Below are 16,197 nucleotides of genomic sequence, written 5' to 3'. Positions count from 1 at the left end.
AGATTCGTTATTATTTAAATAATGAGCATCTTTAAGCAATAACGTTTTCAAAATATTTACATAAACATAATGGAATATATTTTTTAAATACTTTATATCTACGATCACATCAACGGCAGTATTATGTAATGAATGAGGTAATGAAATATCTTGAAAGGATATTTTCTTCTCTGTAAAGTAAATTTGTAATGCAGCCCTCTTAATGTTAGTCTTGTGAGTTATTTCGTCTTCTAATATGCTACAGCAATGTATAAAATTAAGTTTTGTTAGTGTTTTAGTCTTGTGTAATGTTAAAGTGTAATGTGATAAATTCAATAATTTTTTTGTAAGTTCGTATTCATAAAGGTAGGCTACATATCGTATTAAGATAAATAGTATAATATTTGTAAATTTAAATTCTTTGAAACAACGTCGATAAGAGGTTCACCTACCTCTGTTAAACTGTATGATGGTGCATTGTAAAAAATTAGGTAGTCTGACTTAAGTGAGATTGTATTTAGATTGTGTGTGATGCATATGCAATATCTAAGCATATGCATTTATGTTATTATCCTTTTAAAACGTTACATGATGAATTTCGTATACTTTTTAATGTCAACTAACATTATTTATCACGGACTATTACATCCATATAAAGAATAATTACCACATGTTTGAAGATTAATTGTATTCCGATACGTTTAAAGTATTAAAATTTTTAGATTCGACTCATACCATAGTTGTATAAGTGAGGTTTCTTGATTCTGAATCCCTGCATCCGCAATTTCCTAGTGAGCCGCCGGTCAGATTGTCATCCTCTCAGATTGTCGAGGAACCAGATACATTTTTCGTCGAGTAAACTCGAGCTGTCAACCTTCCCACTAATCCTGTGATAAGGGTATAGTAGCTTTATCACGCGCTGCGGCTACAGTTCCTTCGGTTGAAAAAGCCACTAAATCTCACTGTTAAAAGAGAGAACTTCTAGAGCAGAATATTGGAAATAAAATTTTACTGACACGGCCTCTTAAAACTAGCTCCTGCATGAAAGACTTCTGGTTAAGTTAAAGATACTTATTCTAAGCAGTGGAAGCTGGTATTATATTGATTGACTAATATCTGTAATATAGATATTTATAATTCTCTACCATTACAACAAATAAAAAGAAGTTGAAGGAATTGCCATTCAGTGGACATTCTACATTGGTATAAGAAGAGTTATACATCATTGAAGAATAAATACAAAACTTCCTACAAAAGGAATAGATAGTCTTAGGTACTACAACGTCAAAGAGGTAGTTACCATCAAGAGAAACTCCTAGAGCTGTCTGTCAAATATACAGTCGCTGCTAGCAGATTACTACAGTCGCTTGATTAAAGAAACTACAAAGAATGTACGCCATTCCAACATTCCGAAGGAAAAATGTCGTTCTGTTGGCGGAGTACCATGGAATAGTAGACATAGAGGACATCACTGCCGAGTTGAACTTCAATTCCTGCTGTATCAGCATTAATCAATCCAGAACAGCCAAGTCTGAAGGAAGTACATTCTCCTCATCTTCAGTCGCAGTTCGACATCGCAGAATGGAGGCCTAATCCAAGAGGGTCATCGACATCACCATATCCTGGTATATGTCTAACTGAAGTGGGTCTTTCTCCCCAAGTAAACGCCAGAATCTTCGCACCCCATATTATACAAATTAATCTGTCCCATGACAATATTGTGATTTTGAATCTTTTTACTTCAAAACTAGTTAACTGCCTCCTAAGTTCAACCTCCAAGATTCTAAACAACCTATGATATGATTTTTTCTATAATATTCATCGTAAACTGTCTTCTAATATTAAACACAAAACAGATGGTGTATTTTTTGCCCTTATAAATACTAGAGTCAATTTAATAATTTTTGTTGAGTTAACCTTTGTGCTTATATTAGAGTTTACCTCCTGCTTGTCCGTTTGCTGAACCACTGAGCACACTTAGCTAGAGCATTTGAAATAAAAGTTTTACACTTATAATTAATTTAAACTTGAATGTGATAAATATTTAGAACACCATAGATGCAGCACACGTAACTGATCCCCCTTTGATTATGAGAAATAATGAAATAATGATTTGCAATGTTTGTTTTGATAGCTAATAGAGAGAATTAGCATAGTAGCCTGTGATAACTGAGACCATCTGTTATTTAAATTTAAATTAAGAACCGGGGTTTATGAGTGATAGTGTATATTGTGTATATTGTTTAGGTTTTGTGGAAGTGTTTCGTCACTGGAGCACTCTGACCATTAATAATTACACACAATATTCTACACTTAATCTGCATTTTATTCCAAGTATATTTTATGACCCTGAACATAATAAAAGGTTTAAACATAAAGTACTTCTTGAACACTATTATATTATTTAAATTTCAGGTTAGAGTCATAGAGATTACGGCAGTTCTTTTCATTTCATTTGTGCTGTGGTTTTGCCTTAGAGTAGAAAGTTACTCTAGACAGTATACGTCTTTCGAATCATTACCTCAAGGGGCAGCTCCACTTCGTGATGAACCTGCAGTTGAAGTTTATCTGCCTAATTAGAACTGATCCTGTACAAAGACACATACATATATATATATATATATACACACACACACACACTCTCTCTCTCTCTCTCTCTCTCTCTCACTTGCTCACTTGCTCGCTCACTCACTCACTCACTCGTTCACAATAACTGGGGCCTTGGTAGCGGACTCCTACTTGTTCGTGCCACCCCCATCCCCACCCACTTACCCCCTCTAATCCCTCTACTCGCTCTCTTTCTCTCTCACACCACACACGCATGCCTAGAAACATATTTCAGTGTTCACAGAAATGTTTTATACATTTCTAGTAAAGTTGCAGAAAGTTTTGTGGATGAATTTTTGTAGCTTTAATGTAGTTTAATAAGTGTTTATATTGGTTATGGCTTGCTCTTCTACATTCTCATATATCTCATTTACTCCCTAGGCTGCTGTTTCATCTTTTTCAATGATTATCAACAACTACATCAATAGAAAACTCTGTCAAACCTTTGAGCTACAAAAATGCTTTATTAATGGAGAGGAAGAGGTTTTGGAGATGTTGAAGCAAATGGTGTACCATCAACATGTCGCTGATCAGATCAAAGAAAAACTTGAAAAAAATTGTTCCCAAATGGAACAAAGAATGGGTAAATGCTACTAATTACTTATTGTGAAATCTTTTATGGCACATATAAAAAAAATCCCTTTCGGCACAGCCTACAGGCGTACGCAGATTTCGAAGTACACCAATCCCTCACTTAGCACGTCTTCATATTGTGTGAATTCATTTAGTACGATGTTAATTTCACTGCCACAAAGACTGTTTCAACTGAGTAAACAACAGATGTACCGTAACATACAGTTAGGCATACAAGGGAGGAAGAGATGCGCGCACTGTCAGCTATCAGCTGTTGTACAAACATCAGCTATGGCAAGTTAAGTTACAACTATGGAGTGTAAAGAACCAAATGTTTTTACATCCGCGCGTATGCCGCTGTGCTATACCTTTGTCACCCGACTCAGACCAGGCCATGATGAACTTTAGTCTAGCCAGTGGCAGGGAACTCGCACAAACACAAGCAACATCTGCCCGTTCGTCTGCCGGTAACTGTATGTGCGCAAGCATCTGTAGTTGGTATCATAGTGGAACCATGGCTTTCAAGTGAGAGCATAATGTATCGTGTTCAAATATTTGAGACGAAACTAGAAATATTACGGTGTGCAGAATGTCAAGAATGGTGGCACTTTAGTTTTAAGCAAGTCAACTGTTCGCACAATTATTTAAAATAGGACTCTATCAAACGTTTATAAAAGTCTGGTGCTGTTAATTGTACTAGCAGGAATATATTTGATATTAGATACTAGAACAGAAATGAACAGATGATTCTTATGGAAAAGGTTTATAAATGAATGGTGCATCGAAAATAAATCATGGGCCTAACAGGATTGATGTGAACCAAGTGGTGATACACGAATAAGCACTTTAATTTTTGAAAAATTGAAATGTAAATATCTGGACAGAAATAGTATCAGTTTAACTGCCAGTAAAGGATGGTATGGAAAGTTCGTGGAAAGGTGCGCAATGTGAGTTGAAGGTCACGCCCGGGCGGGCAAGTCAACCAGCTGACTGACAATAACTATCTCCCGTTACATGGTGTCATATTTGTGTATTTGATGGTAGGCTTATAAAGATAAATGATGTGACATATTTATCATTGAGTGTTATTCAACTTATTTATATTATGTAAATAATATTTTGACTACACATTTTGAAACACAGTATTGGTATTTATGGAGACCAATGGTTCAGAATACACGATTTCGGATAGTTGAAGGAACATATTAGTTGTGGTAAGTGAAGAATTGGTGTACCTATTGTAAATATTTTGGAAACCTTTTTAATATTCTGGAACGTTTTATGAACTTAATGTATATAACATATTTATGTTTTCCGATATTACAAAATGATTTATTAAATATTTACTCATTTTCCATGCAGCAAAAATATTAAGACTATTATCAACTCAATGTATGCTCCATTGAATAACTTAGAACTAATTTATTATATGCCAAATAAGTTACATAATTATATTATTGTTTTAACCTTAAAACCCTATTTTTCATCCCTTGCAGTAATAATTTGGTCGTTTAAAAATTTGTTTTGTACCAAGGTTAAAGAAAATATTAAGATGGTTTTTTAATAAATTTGATACTAAGAAATTTTGAATTTTTTTGATATTTAACCCTGTTTTACGGTAATGCATAGTTTGTTTCATCAATAATTGTTTCAGCCAAAGTTGTAGATGAAGTTTTTGGATTTATACAGTAAACTATAATGGGTTTAATAGTAAATCTATTAAATAAAGGTAATTATATATATTTTTTTAACTTTTAAACATTGTTATTTCCACTCCTTGAAGAAACAGTTGGTTAGATAAAAATTTATTTTAACAATAGTTTTAGTCAATATTTAGAAAGTTAAACAAAAATAAGAATGGAATCGTTAGTGTACATGGTAGGGAAGTTTTATTTATTTTCTTATTCCAACCCTATGTTTATTCAACCCCTTGCAATAATGGTGTGTTTTATCAAAATTGTTACAGACAAAAGTTTTAGATAAAAATTATAAGATTTACAAACAATTTGAATGGATTATATAGTGTGCCTAATAAGGGAGATATGAATTTTTTGTCCTCCAACCCTTGTTGCTTCAACGCCATGCAGTTATGGTCAGTCGTATTACAAAGTTTTTAAGGCAAAAAGATTTTGGTATTACTTCTACGAGTTTATAATATGTTCAAACGGATGTTATATTTTCCATATTATGGAAACATATAAATGATATATATATTTTTTTCTGTTCTCCAAAAAACCTTTCCCATTTCTAACCCTTTGGTCGGATATTGCCCATTAATGAACTCGACTCGGATTTTCTGCTACTAGATTTTATGTATCAGTTTGGAAGTGATTTGTGAAAAATTGTGACAGTTATACATTTATCGTGTCCACATTATATATATATATATATATATATATATATATATATATATATATTTTAAATTCCAAAATTTGCACTGTGGTAGTATTTATTTGAAATCTACCTAAAATTATTAGTTAACTGGCTGAGTAATTAAAGATATTAGAATTTCCATGCACTTGCTAATTTGCAATAGAAATACAGAACACCAGATTGATGTTTCATTTGCTATTGAACAAAAGGAAAACCATCATTCTCACAATTGTGTTATGATAATTTTTTTTTTATGCTTTTTAGATGTGTATTTGCTACTAATAAACAACAATAGGTTTGGTGAGATTAAATAAATTTTGCTGTTATTCATACAGCTGATATATTTTCAGTAAATGTTTAGCATTTCTTGCCCCTTAAGCTAAGAAATAAAGCACTGTTACCTTATTAATTACAATCCAGCCATGCAAATAAACGCTCTACCAAGTTATCCAAAAACAATTGTTACTCTCCAATAAAATATAATACTATTCTTTGTCTACAGGTAAAATACTGAGGGAGACTCCTGACGTAGAAATCACAGTGTACACCCGCCAAGTTGCAGTCAGCACTCTCAAACATTTAAAGGAAGCAATCGAAAAGCTAAAGACTAGAGGTACATAATTTTAATTTCATTAATTCAAACTTGGTTGAATTTAAAACTTAAAATAACAAAATTGGTTTATGTTATGTCCCTCAACACATATTTAGGTTGCAGTCCTCACTCCCGTATAGGTACAATCACCATGAACAACGACCGGCACGCTGGCCGCCATCATTACAAACTGGCCTCTATTTACACTGCAGGCCTACCAACCTAACTACCCCACATTTCCTATATAACAGTTTATAAACAAACCTTTATAGACATTATACAAGGCAAATGTTATCTACTTACAGTTAAACCTCAGTAATGCAAAAATAATCATAATTTTCTCACTTTGCAGTAACAAAATGTGTAATAACCAAATTATTACTTTTTTTTTAATTTTAAGTTCAACTTTGTACACAATCTTATACCACATTGATTTTTTTTTTTTGGGGGTAGGGGGGGGGGCAAGGAAATGTAAAATACAATTTTAGGATGGCTACACCTGTGGCTCTAAAAAATATTTTCTACATTATAAAACTTAAAAGGATCAAGACAAAAGAATACAATAAAGTTTTAGAAACTACCTACAAAAAGACCATAATATTAAAAGCATATGTAAATTCTAAGCTTTTTTCTCCACCTCAAATAATGTACCTACCAAAGCAATGGCATCAGTATTATTTTAGTTGAAACTTACATTGTTTCTTTTAATTAATATGGGATATTTGTACTAACCATCTTTTAGTACAAATAAGTATTTACTGTTGTGCCTAAATCAATTTCGCATTACTTAATAATCATACCTTTGTATTACTAAAATTACTTAGCATTAAAAATCCAATGTAATATCTAGAGACTGAAAACACTTTGTATTTATGAGATTTTTTATATTAACAGCATTTTTACTAATGAGGTTTCGCTATAGTGCTTTTGAATAGTAATCTAGTTAATTCTCATACATCGCTAAAATAGATAGCTTGACAGTGTTATAGAGACCTCCATTGCTGTGATTACTAGGCCTGTGCGAATATTTGAATGTTTGAATATTAATTATATGTATTGATGCTTTTGTGAATACTAAAACTTACACAAAAAAAAAATTTCGTCATTTAGGACTACGGCTATGCAGAATCAAGAAAAAATGGAAAATTTTTGGGACCACTGATGATATTTGGGGACAAAAATTTCCACAGGATTTTTTTGATGTTTTGGGGGTTTTAATGTTTTTTTTTTTTTTTTGCTTTAACTGGCCACTTAAATTTTGCAAAGACTATTATAATAAGCCGGATTTAACACAGTCATTCGGAACCATTACTTGCACCCACATTTAGAGCTAAAGTATTTTATGGAGAATAGAGTCCGTCAGATTAGAACTTTCAGCATAGGTACTGATTAGGATAAAACGTGTCCATAAAAGCAATACACGGCACGGATGTTAAAGTTGACAGTTTTAAGATCAGAGGATAAAAATATGTCAAGTAATCTGTGATTAGTTTCGTACAAAACATGGCTGCGAAAAAGAAAAAAAACTTTTATAGATCTCGGTGGAAAACATCGTGTCGCACATTCACAGCAAAGACTCTTAAAGCCTAACAACCTACGACATCGATTTTCTGGTGGATAATACAAATTTAACTACGACTTGATACAGCCTCCCACACACATACTCCAAGTGCCGTGACAGCTCAGGCAATTATATTCTCCTGTGTTGCCCACAAAAAATTCACACTAGGAGGGGAGTAAAAACCTTGCCTCTTTCACCAAGCACACTTACACTGGACAGAAAAAGAGAGGATATAACCCATTAATGTTAATATATTGACGTCCCCCGGCCTATGTTTCCTAATTCCCTGTTGTGGACTGTCCCGTCTTGCCCGCGTCGCTCCAGTCAGGGAGGGAGTGGAATTCAAGCCAACGTGGCCGGGATTGTGAAATAAGGGACCAGGAGGGGCATTTACGTTAGGTGAAGGTATAGTAAGTGGTAGCAAGGAGAAGATAGTATTATTCGTTTCACGAGCTCCTTTATTCCGTGTAGGATCCTGTCGCAGCCTGGCCAGCACGTCGCGGAACGGGCGTCCTCCCTGCCGCAACCCGGACTCCCGGAAATAAACTATAAGGCGACAAAATGAGAACCGGCGTATCAGTGAATGCGGTCCCGTAGCGAATCGTACCGGTTACGAATGTTCAGCAGTTCTTCGTAGCACGTACGCGACCCGTTACGTCAGTGGAGATAGTTCGGTAACGTAACGTACTGACTCAGAATGTTCGGCAGTTCGAAGTAGCACATACGCAACCTGTTACGTATGCGGAGATAGTTCTGTAACGTAACGTACTGACTCAGAATAGTACAGCGGTTCGAAGTAGCACACACGCAGCCATTACGTATGCGGAGATAGTTTTGTAATGTAATGTAACGTACTGACTCAGAATAGTACAGCGGTTCGACGAATCCCGACACAAGGCGACTCGACTGCAGAGGCAGTCGTGTACTGAGAGCGAACAACGTTGCCGTGCTACACGCGTCCTGAGCGGAGCGGAGCGGAGCGAACCCAAGTCTGGTCCGCTCCGAGTCTGACAAGCCACTGCCCTTCTCCGCCCGTCCGCGTGCCGAGGCCCGTGGGCCGCGGAGGAGGGGAGGGGAAATCGGCCGGCGTGGGAGAGGCCCGTCTCGCGGTGCGCCAGGCTGCGATTACATTACTAACATAGCATAAGCACTTGAAAGAATCACAGAATTATTAAAACGACATGACAAGTAATTAATTAATAAAACCATAATACACATTAATTAATTAGTTACGAATAAATGACAAGTGAAGTATTTGTACAGTATTTAGTCACACTCTTTAAGACATGAGAATTTTGTTACGTTACAAAATATACTCAATTGTGGAGGCTCGTGATCACTTAAAGAGTACATAAGAAGCATAACTATTTATAACACACTAATGACGTCTGCTGACGTACTAGGGCGCACACGGGTGCGTCCCTGATCGTAGCACTTCATAGACGGTGCACTGGGGGGACAAACCTCCCTTTGGCCCACGTCGGTGGACAGGTACGGCCTCTACATCTGGGAGGGTACGACGACTGTCATCAATATGTTAATACTAGCGGCCCGTCCTAGCTTCACATGGGTGGACATGATTTTTTAAATATTTTTACCTTTTATTTATAGTTTTTTGTTGTTTCATTTCTATATTTTTTTAAACACAGTATCAAATGATCTATGTATACTTACAATCTTAATTTGTTCATCGTTTTTTTATTAAAGTAACTTATTTAATCTTAAGGGAGACACATTACCTACTTAGTATTTTTTTATTTACATTTTTTCAACATTTTACATAGCCCCCAAGTATTGTTGGACAATGAATTAGCTCAAACTGATAACAGTCTAGAAATTCTGATAGACACAATCTATCCCGACATCGAAAATCTCACAGAAAGAAATTTCAATGGGCTCTATTCGAGGGCGATAGTGTCACCGAGAAACGACCCAGTAAATGAGATAAATAGAATAATTATGGAAAAAGTACCGGGTGATTTTAAATGTTACAAATCTATTAACACCATGTGCAACATCGAAGATACAGTGCACTACTCACAAGAATTTTTAAATTCCCTTAATACTGCCGGCTTGCCACCCCACGAACAAAAATTAAAAGGAGGTGCTCCCATTATGCTATTGAGAAAATTTAAGCCCTCCCAGTATGTGTAATGGCACAAGACTTTTGATAAAGGAATTACGAGACAATGTGATTGCAGCAACAATCATCACTGGGCCCGCAGCCGGACAGCTCGCTCACATTCCGCGAATCCCGATGATTCCGACAGATTTGCCTATATCCTTTAAAAGGTTACAGTTTCCTGTGAAGATATTGTTTGCCCTTATGATAAATAAATCACAGGGACAAAAATGCCAAGAAGAGATGAAGGATGAAATGAAGAACTGCCATGAATAGATTAAAAATGCCATTAAGACCGAGATTGAAGACATGAAGAAGAACCAAGAGGAGATGAAGAGGGATCATGAAGACATTTGTAATGAACTCGTGGCTGCTCAAAAAGAATTAAAGAAGAAGATAGATGAAACCAGTATTCTGTTGGAAGGGAAAGTGCTGTGTTTGGAGCAACATCTAGCAGAATATGAAGAACTGACAGCACTACTAATGAAGTAGATATTCTCGGGGCATTGAAGAAGCTTCTGAATGTCACTCCAGGTAACCAGATCAGAAGAGCAGGAAAACGCCTGTGATGCTTCATCTGCAGTAAACCAGAACACATCCAGTGGGACTGTCCGACACGCAGGAAGACAACACAACAGGAAGAGCAACAGGGAAACTAGGAATAGCTGGTGTGAGGGGGCACATGCCAGCTCTACAGGGAATGGTAGCCCCTAGGGTTTATCTGTATCCGTACTTCGTAGAAGCCATGACAGTTTGTTGCTCAATGGATTGATCAAAGGTAGACAGTGTTTACTTACTGTTGACATAGGGGCATCACCATCTATAGTTTGCACAGACATTGTAAGTAAGAAAAAGCTGAAGAGAATACCCATTCCATACAGACTCAAAACAGCTACCGGAGACACTTCACCTTGTTACCATTCACCACCTTCGGCACGCTCAAAATTAGGTGATGAGTGAACATATAGGTTAGTAGCAGGTCACAAAGTAATTTATACGCAATGTTCGATGTATAACATTTTTTTTAATTCATCAAAAAATCACAATATGTTCTGCACAACAGAACACCAAAAAAAATTAAACTGTACATCCAGAAAGGGGAAAAACACGGAGGCATCGTCCGACCACATCCTGCTCGGTCAGGTGTTCGAACAACGACCGCTCGGCCCGGTGTTCGGACCATGACTATCTTTACAGCCTTCCTTCCCTTTGTGCGGGCAGTGTTCTGGGCTCGCTGATGTAATTTTCAGCCAATCACGGCGCATGTCAACAGAGACTACCACGAAATTCTTACTTCTGTTCCCACGACACAGCGATTTTCTCTCTATCTCATACTCCCGTGACTGTGATTCAAATGCCTAGCGTGTGAAACAAAGCCTCGGTCGTGGAAAAACGAAGGAGAATTATGTCAGCATGCCTTCCCACACAAAGAAGACCGCAAAAGAAAAATATTTCAAAAAATAAACTTATGCATTTTAAAAATAAAAACAATAAACCTGGGGAATTTCATTCAAAATAACTTCGAAAAGGAAAAACTTTAAATCTAACCTGAAATTTGACCAAAAAATGTATAACAAATGATTATTGGATTGCATGGGGAAGGCTTTAATCTTAGTTGTTACAACCTGAGCATGGATAGCTGGATTTTAAAGTCTTTTAAAGTCCCAAGTCTTTATCATACATCTCCCCCTTTTCCCCCTCATTAAGGAGATACACTAACAACCCTTCCCTGGGACCCTCTTCCATTACTCATCTTTTTCTATCTATATCTAAGCACATTATCAACAAGTTACCTAGCTTTCTTTACACCTACATATTCAGCTTTAGCGGTGGTATAACTTGCCTGCCTGTTCTCATCCTATACCCTTCAGAGGGGCAGTTTACTTTTTCCACCTTCCCTTTGTCTTGAGTCCTTGCGTTACCAACACTCTCTGTCTCAACATTATTTTTTCTGAGGGGTTGATTACTGACCCCGTGCTTAACTCCTTGCTGTCCTCAAGTTTGTGTAGGTATCCTGCACACTTACTAGCTTCCTTGCCCGCTGTTTCGGATTCTGTTGTTGTAAAACCTTTGAAGCTTTTCAAGAATGTGTCATTCCTCCTGTATTCTCTGTGCATTTCCTCATCCCTCACAATATGTGATCTGGGTGTTGTGTGTTTCCCCACGACAACTGCCTTGTTCCAATACCGTGTTTTCAGATCCCTTAACAAAACAGAGTCACCTTTGCGAAACTCCTTTTCCCGTCCCGCCGTTAGGTCATACCGACGATTGGTTTCCGTTCTGACCTGTTGCAACGCTGACCTCACATCATGTACTTTCGGTAACAAGAGCTCTCATTTGATAGGAAGCTGTGTTCTCAGCTGGCGACTCATCAGTACCTGCGATGGAGACACTCCAACATCCGCTAAAGGAGTTGCCCTATAATTAAGCAAGAACATTTGAAGAGGCTGTTTGGTATACTCTACCTTTTTAAGCATTTTTTTAACTATGCCTACAGCCTTCTTGGCTAGACCGTGCCCTTTCGGATAGTAAGGATCTCCAAAGTACTTAGTATTCAGTTTCTGACACACCTCTGGCGAACTGGCTAACCCAAAGGGCAGTCTCTTGAACCTGTAGCACCCAAATGGTGTATTGAATGTACATAGCTTACTTGACTCCTCATCCAGCAACACTTGATAAAATCCATCTTTTAAGTCCAGCACTGAAAACCATTTTTTTTCCAGTTAAAATTGATTTTACTTCTTCAATTGTTGGGATAGAGCAATACTCTCGCAAAACATACTTATTCAGTTCTTGAGGATCTAAGCACAGTCTTAACGATTCATTGGGTTTCTCCACTATTACCAACGTATGAACCCAATCCATCGCTTCTGTGCAAGGTTGAATAATGTTCTTATTCACCAGACGATCTAAGATATCCCTTAACTTACTCTTGATGGAAAGTGGAACTCTCCTGCTTGCATTTGCTACTGGCACTGCATTTTCCTTTAGCTTTAACTTGTACACATCTGGGAAGCACCCTACTTCTTTAAAAACTTGTTTATATTTCTGAACAATGCTGTTTTTTCCATCCCCCTCTTCAATTGCCACCTGGAGTGACTCCACTCTCTGAATAAGGCCTAATTCCACACAGGTGTTTAAGCGTAATATTGGGCATGCCTCTTCATACTGAACAACCATAAACCCAGCTACTGGCACTCTTTTATCAGTCTCACAGTCCACCACAATCTTGCCCAGAAGCTTTACCTGAAACCCTCCAAAAGCTTGTAACCTCACTTTAGTTTTAGCTAGCTGGATCTCCCTCCCAAGCTCTCTGTATACTCTTTACGGTAGAATATTAGTGACTGCACCTGAATCCAACTTAAACTTTATACTAACATTCCCGACAGTCACTTCTTTAAACCATTCCTTATCACTGCTCCCCTTTAACCTATTGACTGATAACACCTCTAGTGGATCTGAGTCACTACCACTACTCACTTCGCCATAGCCTACCGCGAACATTTTGCTGCTCTTCTGAGACCCTCCATGCTTGCCATTCCTACTAGGATCACTTGCTTGATTCTTGCACGCTACTGCAAAATGGTTAAAACCCATACACTTATTACATCTTTTTCCAAACGCTGGACAGTTCCTCACTTCATGTTTTTTTAAGCACTTCGTACATTCTGTATATTGTTTATCTCATCTCTCCCCTGATTGTTTACGAAAGCTACTCCGACACTGACTTGTTTGTCGCGACCTAACCTCCAAAACATCTTGTGTTGTCTGGCCTTCTGTTAGAGCTTTGGCACTAATCTCTACAACCTCCACTGACTTGCAGTAATTCACCATTTTCTCTAAGGTCATATCACAACGGAGTAATTTTTCTTGTGTTACAGAGGATGCTATTCCCAAAATTATTTGCGCTTTAAGTAACTTTTGCTCTTGATCTCCAAATTCACACAGCTCACTTAATAACTTCAGGTCCGTGTAAAACTTATCGAAAGTCTCGCGACTTACTTGCTTTCGACTAAAAAATTTGTTAATATTTATAGCTTCATTCTTTCGTGGAACACAATGGCTGCCCATTAGCTTTAAAATTCCTTCAACTGTTTTTTCTTCATTTTCCTGCTCACGTTGTAGTGAGCTGTACACCTTTAACGCTTCAGACCCCATAAGATTCTTGAGCCTTGCGACCTGTATTTTACTTGGCTGTGTGTCCGTTTCAGTCGCTAAAAAGTACACTTCTACCTCTTGTTGAAACAACTTGTAATTACGCGCCACATCGCCATTGAGGCTCAGTGGGCTCGGCTTATTGAACTCCATGTTAACGTTGTTATTCTTCAGTTCTTCCCGATCCTACTGACTGCGCCATGTTTTATTATTTGTTGGATCACTATAATTATACTTCTACAATAATAACTGTCTCTTATTAACACTGCTTTATTCTTTGTTATCACTGCCTGCCTTGTTACATGTTATCCACTCCAACTCGTCTACTTTGTATCACTGCTGCCAACACTCTCTCTTTTAATGTCCCATACTTGGACATTAACACAGACCTTTCTTATTGCTGATATCACAGACGAAGTAATTATATGAGTAGACATCACGAATCTGTATTGATTGGTTATTAACCTGGAAACTGGCAATGTGTATTAAGATTGAAGAGATGGCCTTGTTTACCCCGGACCAATGAGAAGTTCCTGTAATGCAAATGGTAGTTAGCAAAACTGTTTCAATTCCAACTAACCATGAGCAGATAATAGAAGCTAGGATTATGGGAGACTCTAAGAACAACATGAAATACCTGATTGAGCCAGATATCACATTAGGATGAAATATGTATGCTCCTGATCGCTCGAAGCATTGCAAGGTTCGGCGAGGTTTTACCAGTCAGGGTGGCCAACATCGGTTCTGGAACAAGGGTTCTTAAACAGCTAGGTGCGAACCAGTCTCTTAGGTAGGCCAGTCAGTGTAAGTCTTCCTCACCTATTAGATGTGATGCGCAGCCACTGAACTCAAACCTAGAACATCTACTAAGTCGATGCCTAAATAATCTAACAGATGGAGAAATAGAAGAAGTCAAAGATTTTATGATAAGCAACTAGTATCCTTAGAGGATACAGACCTTGGGAGAGCGAGCCTGGTCTACCATCGCATCAACAAAGATGATGCAAAGCCAATCCGAAAGGCACCATGGTGGCTGCCTCTAGCAAAACATGAAGAAACAAAGAAGTTGATGGATGTTGGTGTATTAGAACCATCAGCGAGTCCTTGGGTTTCCCCAGTTCTAGTGGTGAAGAAGGATGGCCAACGGAGGTTCTGTGTGGACTACCGGAAGCTGGAAGCTAAATGCTGTCATCCAAAAGGACAGCTATCCCCTCCCACATATCGATGACACACTTGATACACTCTCTGGCACCAGATGGTTCTCTACACCGGACCTAAAGAGTGATTTATGGCAATTGGAGCTCCACACTGAGGATAAGGAGAAGACTGCTTTCACGACAGGTTGTGGGCGGTTTCAGTTCACTGTGTTACCATTCAGGTTATGTAATGCTCCTGCAACTTTTGAGAGATTGATGGAACTTGTCTTGTATGACTTGACTTGGAAAACATGCCTAGTATACCTGGACAACATTATTGTGTTGGGAAATACAGTGAAGGAACATTTGTGAAATCTCTAGGATGTTTTTGACAGGCTTCGCCAAGCCCAAATTAAGTCAAGTCCTAAGATGTGCTTCTTGTTCGAGTACGAGGTAACATTCCTGGGGCATATTTTATCACAGGATGGAGTGCGAACCGATCCTGAGAAGATCCATATCGTTAAGAAATATTCTTGTCCCGCCTCTTCACTCTCACCTGATGACTGAGGGGAATGAGTGGATATTTTGGTTCCAGAAGGTAAAACAATAATTTCATCCAGATGTTAGTTTCTCTGTTTTTATTTTACTTTTGGTTATTTGTAATTATATAATATAGAGCTACATAATGTAAGTGAATTAACTGAAAATATATGCAACATGGAATTAAAATCACATTAATACAAGAATGGACCCGCCCTTATAGTGAATTAACATAAGTTGGTTAGCAATATTTAATTAAAATTCGTAACAATAAACATATTAAATTATTGTAGTGAAGTTCTTGATTTCAGGTCAATGAAACGTTGTGGTTGGATGCTAGTCTGAAAAAGGTTTGAAAAAAATTGAAAGGCTGGCGTTTTGGAGATTGATGGATGTAGTGGGACAACTGACAAGACGTCAGAGGGCCTGAGTCTTCCGTCCCATGTAGACTGATCTGGTCCGTGGAAAAGTACCCGGGTCCGGTAGTTGGTGCCTGGTCCGGTACTTCTACTCCGTTACTTGGTCCCTGTCTGTGAACAGATCCAAACACATATGTTTA

General features: G+C 37.7%; 1 protein-coding gene across 8 annotated transcripts in view; it reads left to right on the top strand.

Annotated features, from left to right (window-relative positions):
* LOC134546194 (sodium/hydrogen exchanger 10-like) overlaps window positions 1–16,197 on the top strand; it is a 405,401-nt gene that overhangs the window by 271,917 nt on the left and 117,287 nt on the right. For 6 of the 8 annotated variants that reach the window (XR_010079097.1, XR_010079096.1, XM_063388789.1 and 3 more), the window contains exons 14-15: window positions 2,968–3,169; window positions 6,035–6,145. Coding sequence is in view for 5 of the 8 variants with exons in the window: in XM_063388789.1 (XP_063244859.1) it covers window positions 2,968–3,169; window positions 6,035–6,145 (313 nt within the window). In the remaining 3 variants the exon portion in view is untranslated. The remainder of the gene's footprint in view (window positions 1–2,967; window positions 3,170–6,034; window positions 6,146–16,197) is intronic. The other 2 variants (XR_010079099.1, XM_063388800.1) reach the window with 1 other exon arrangement.

Source organism: Bacillus rossius, chromosome 1 (assembly GCF_032445375.1).
Source record: "Bacillus rossius redtenbacheri isolate Brsri chromosome 1, Brsri_v3, whole genome shotgun sequence".
Lineage (NCBI taxonomy): Eukaryota > Metazoa > Arthropoda > Insecta > Phasmatodea > Bacillidae > Bacillus > Bacillus rossius.
This window is presented reverse-complemented; position numbering and strand designations above follow the sequence as displayed.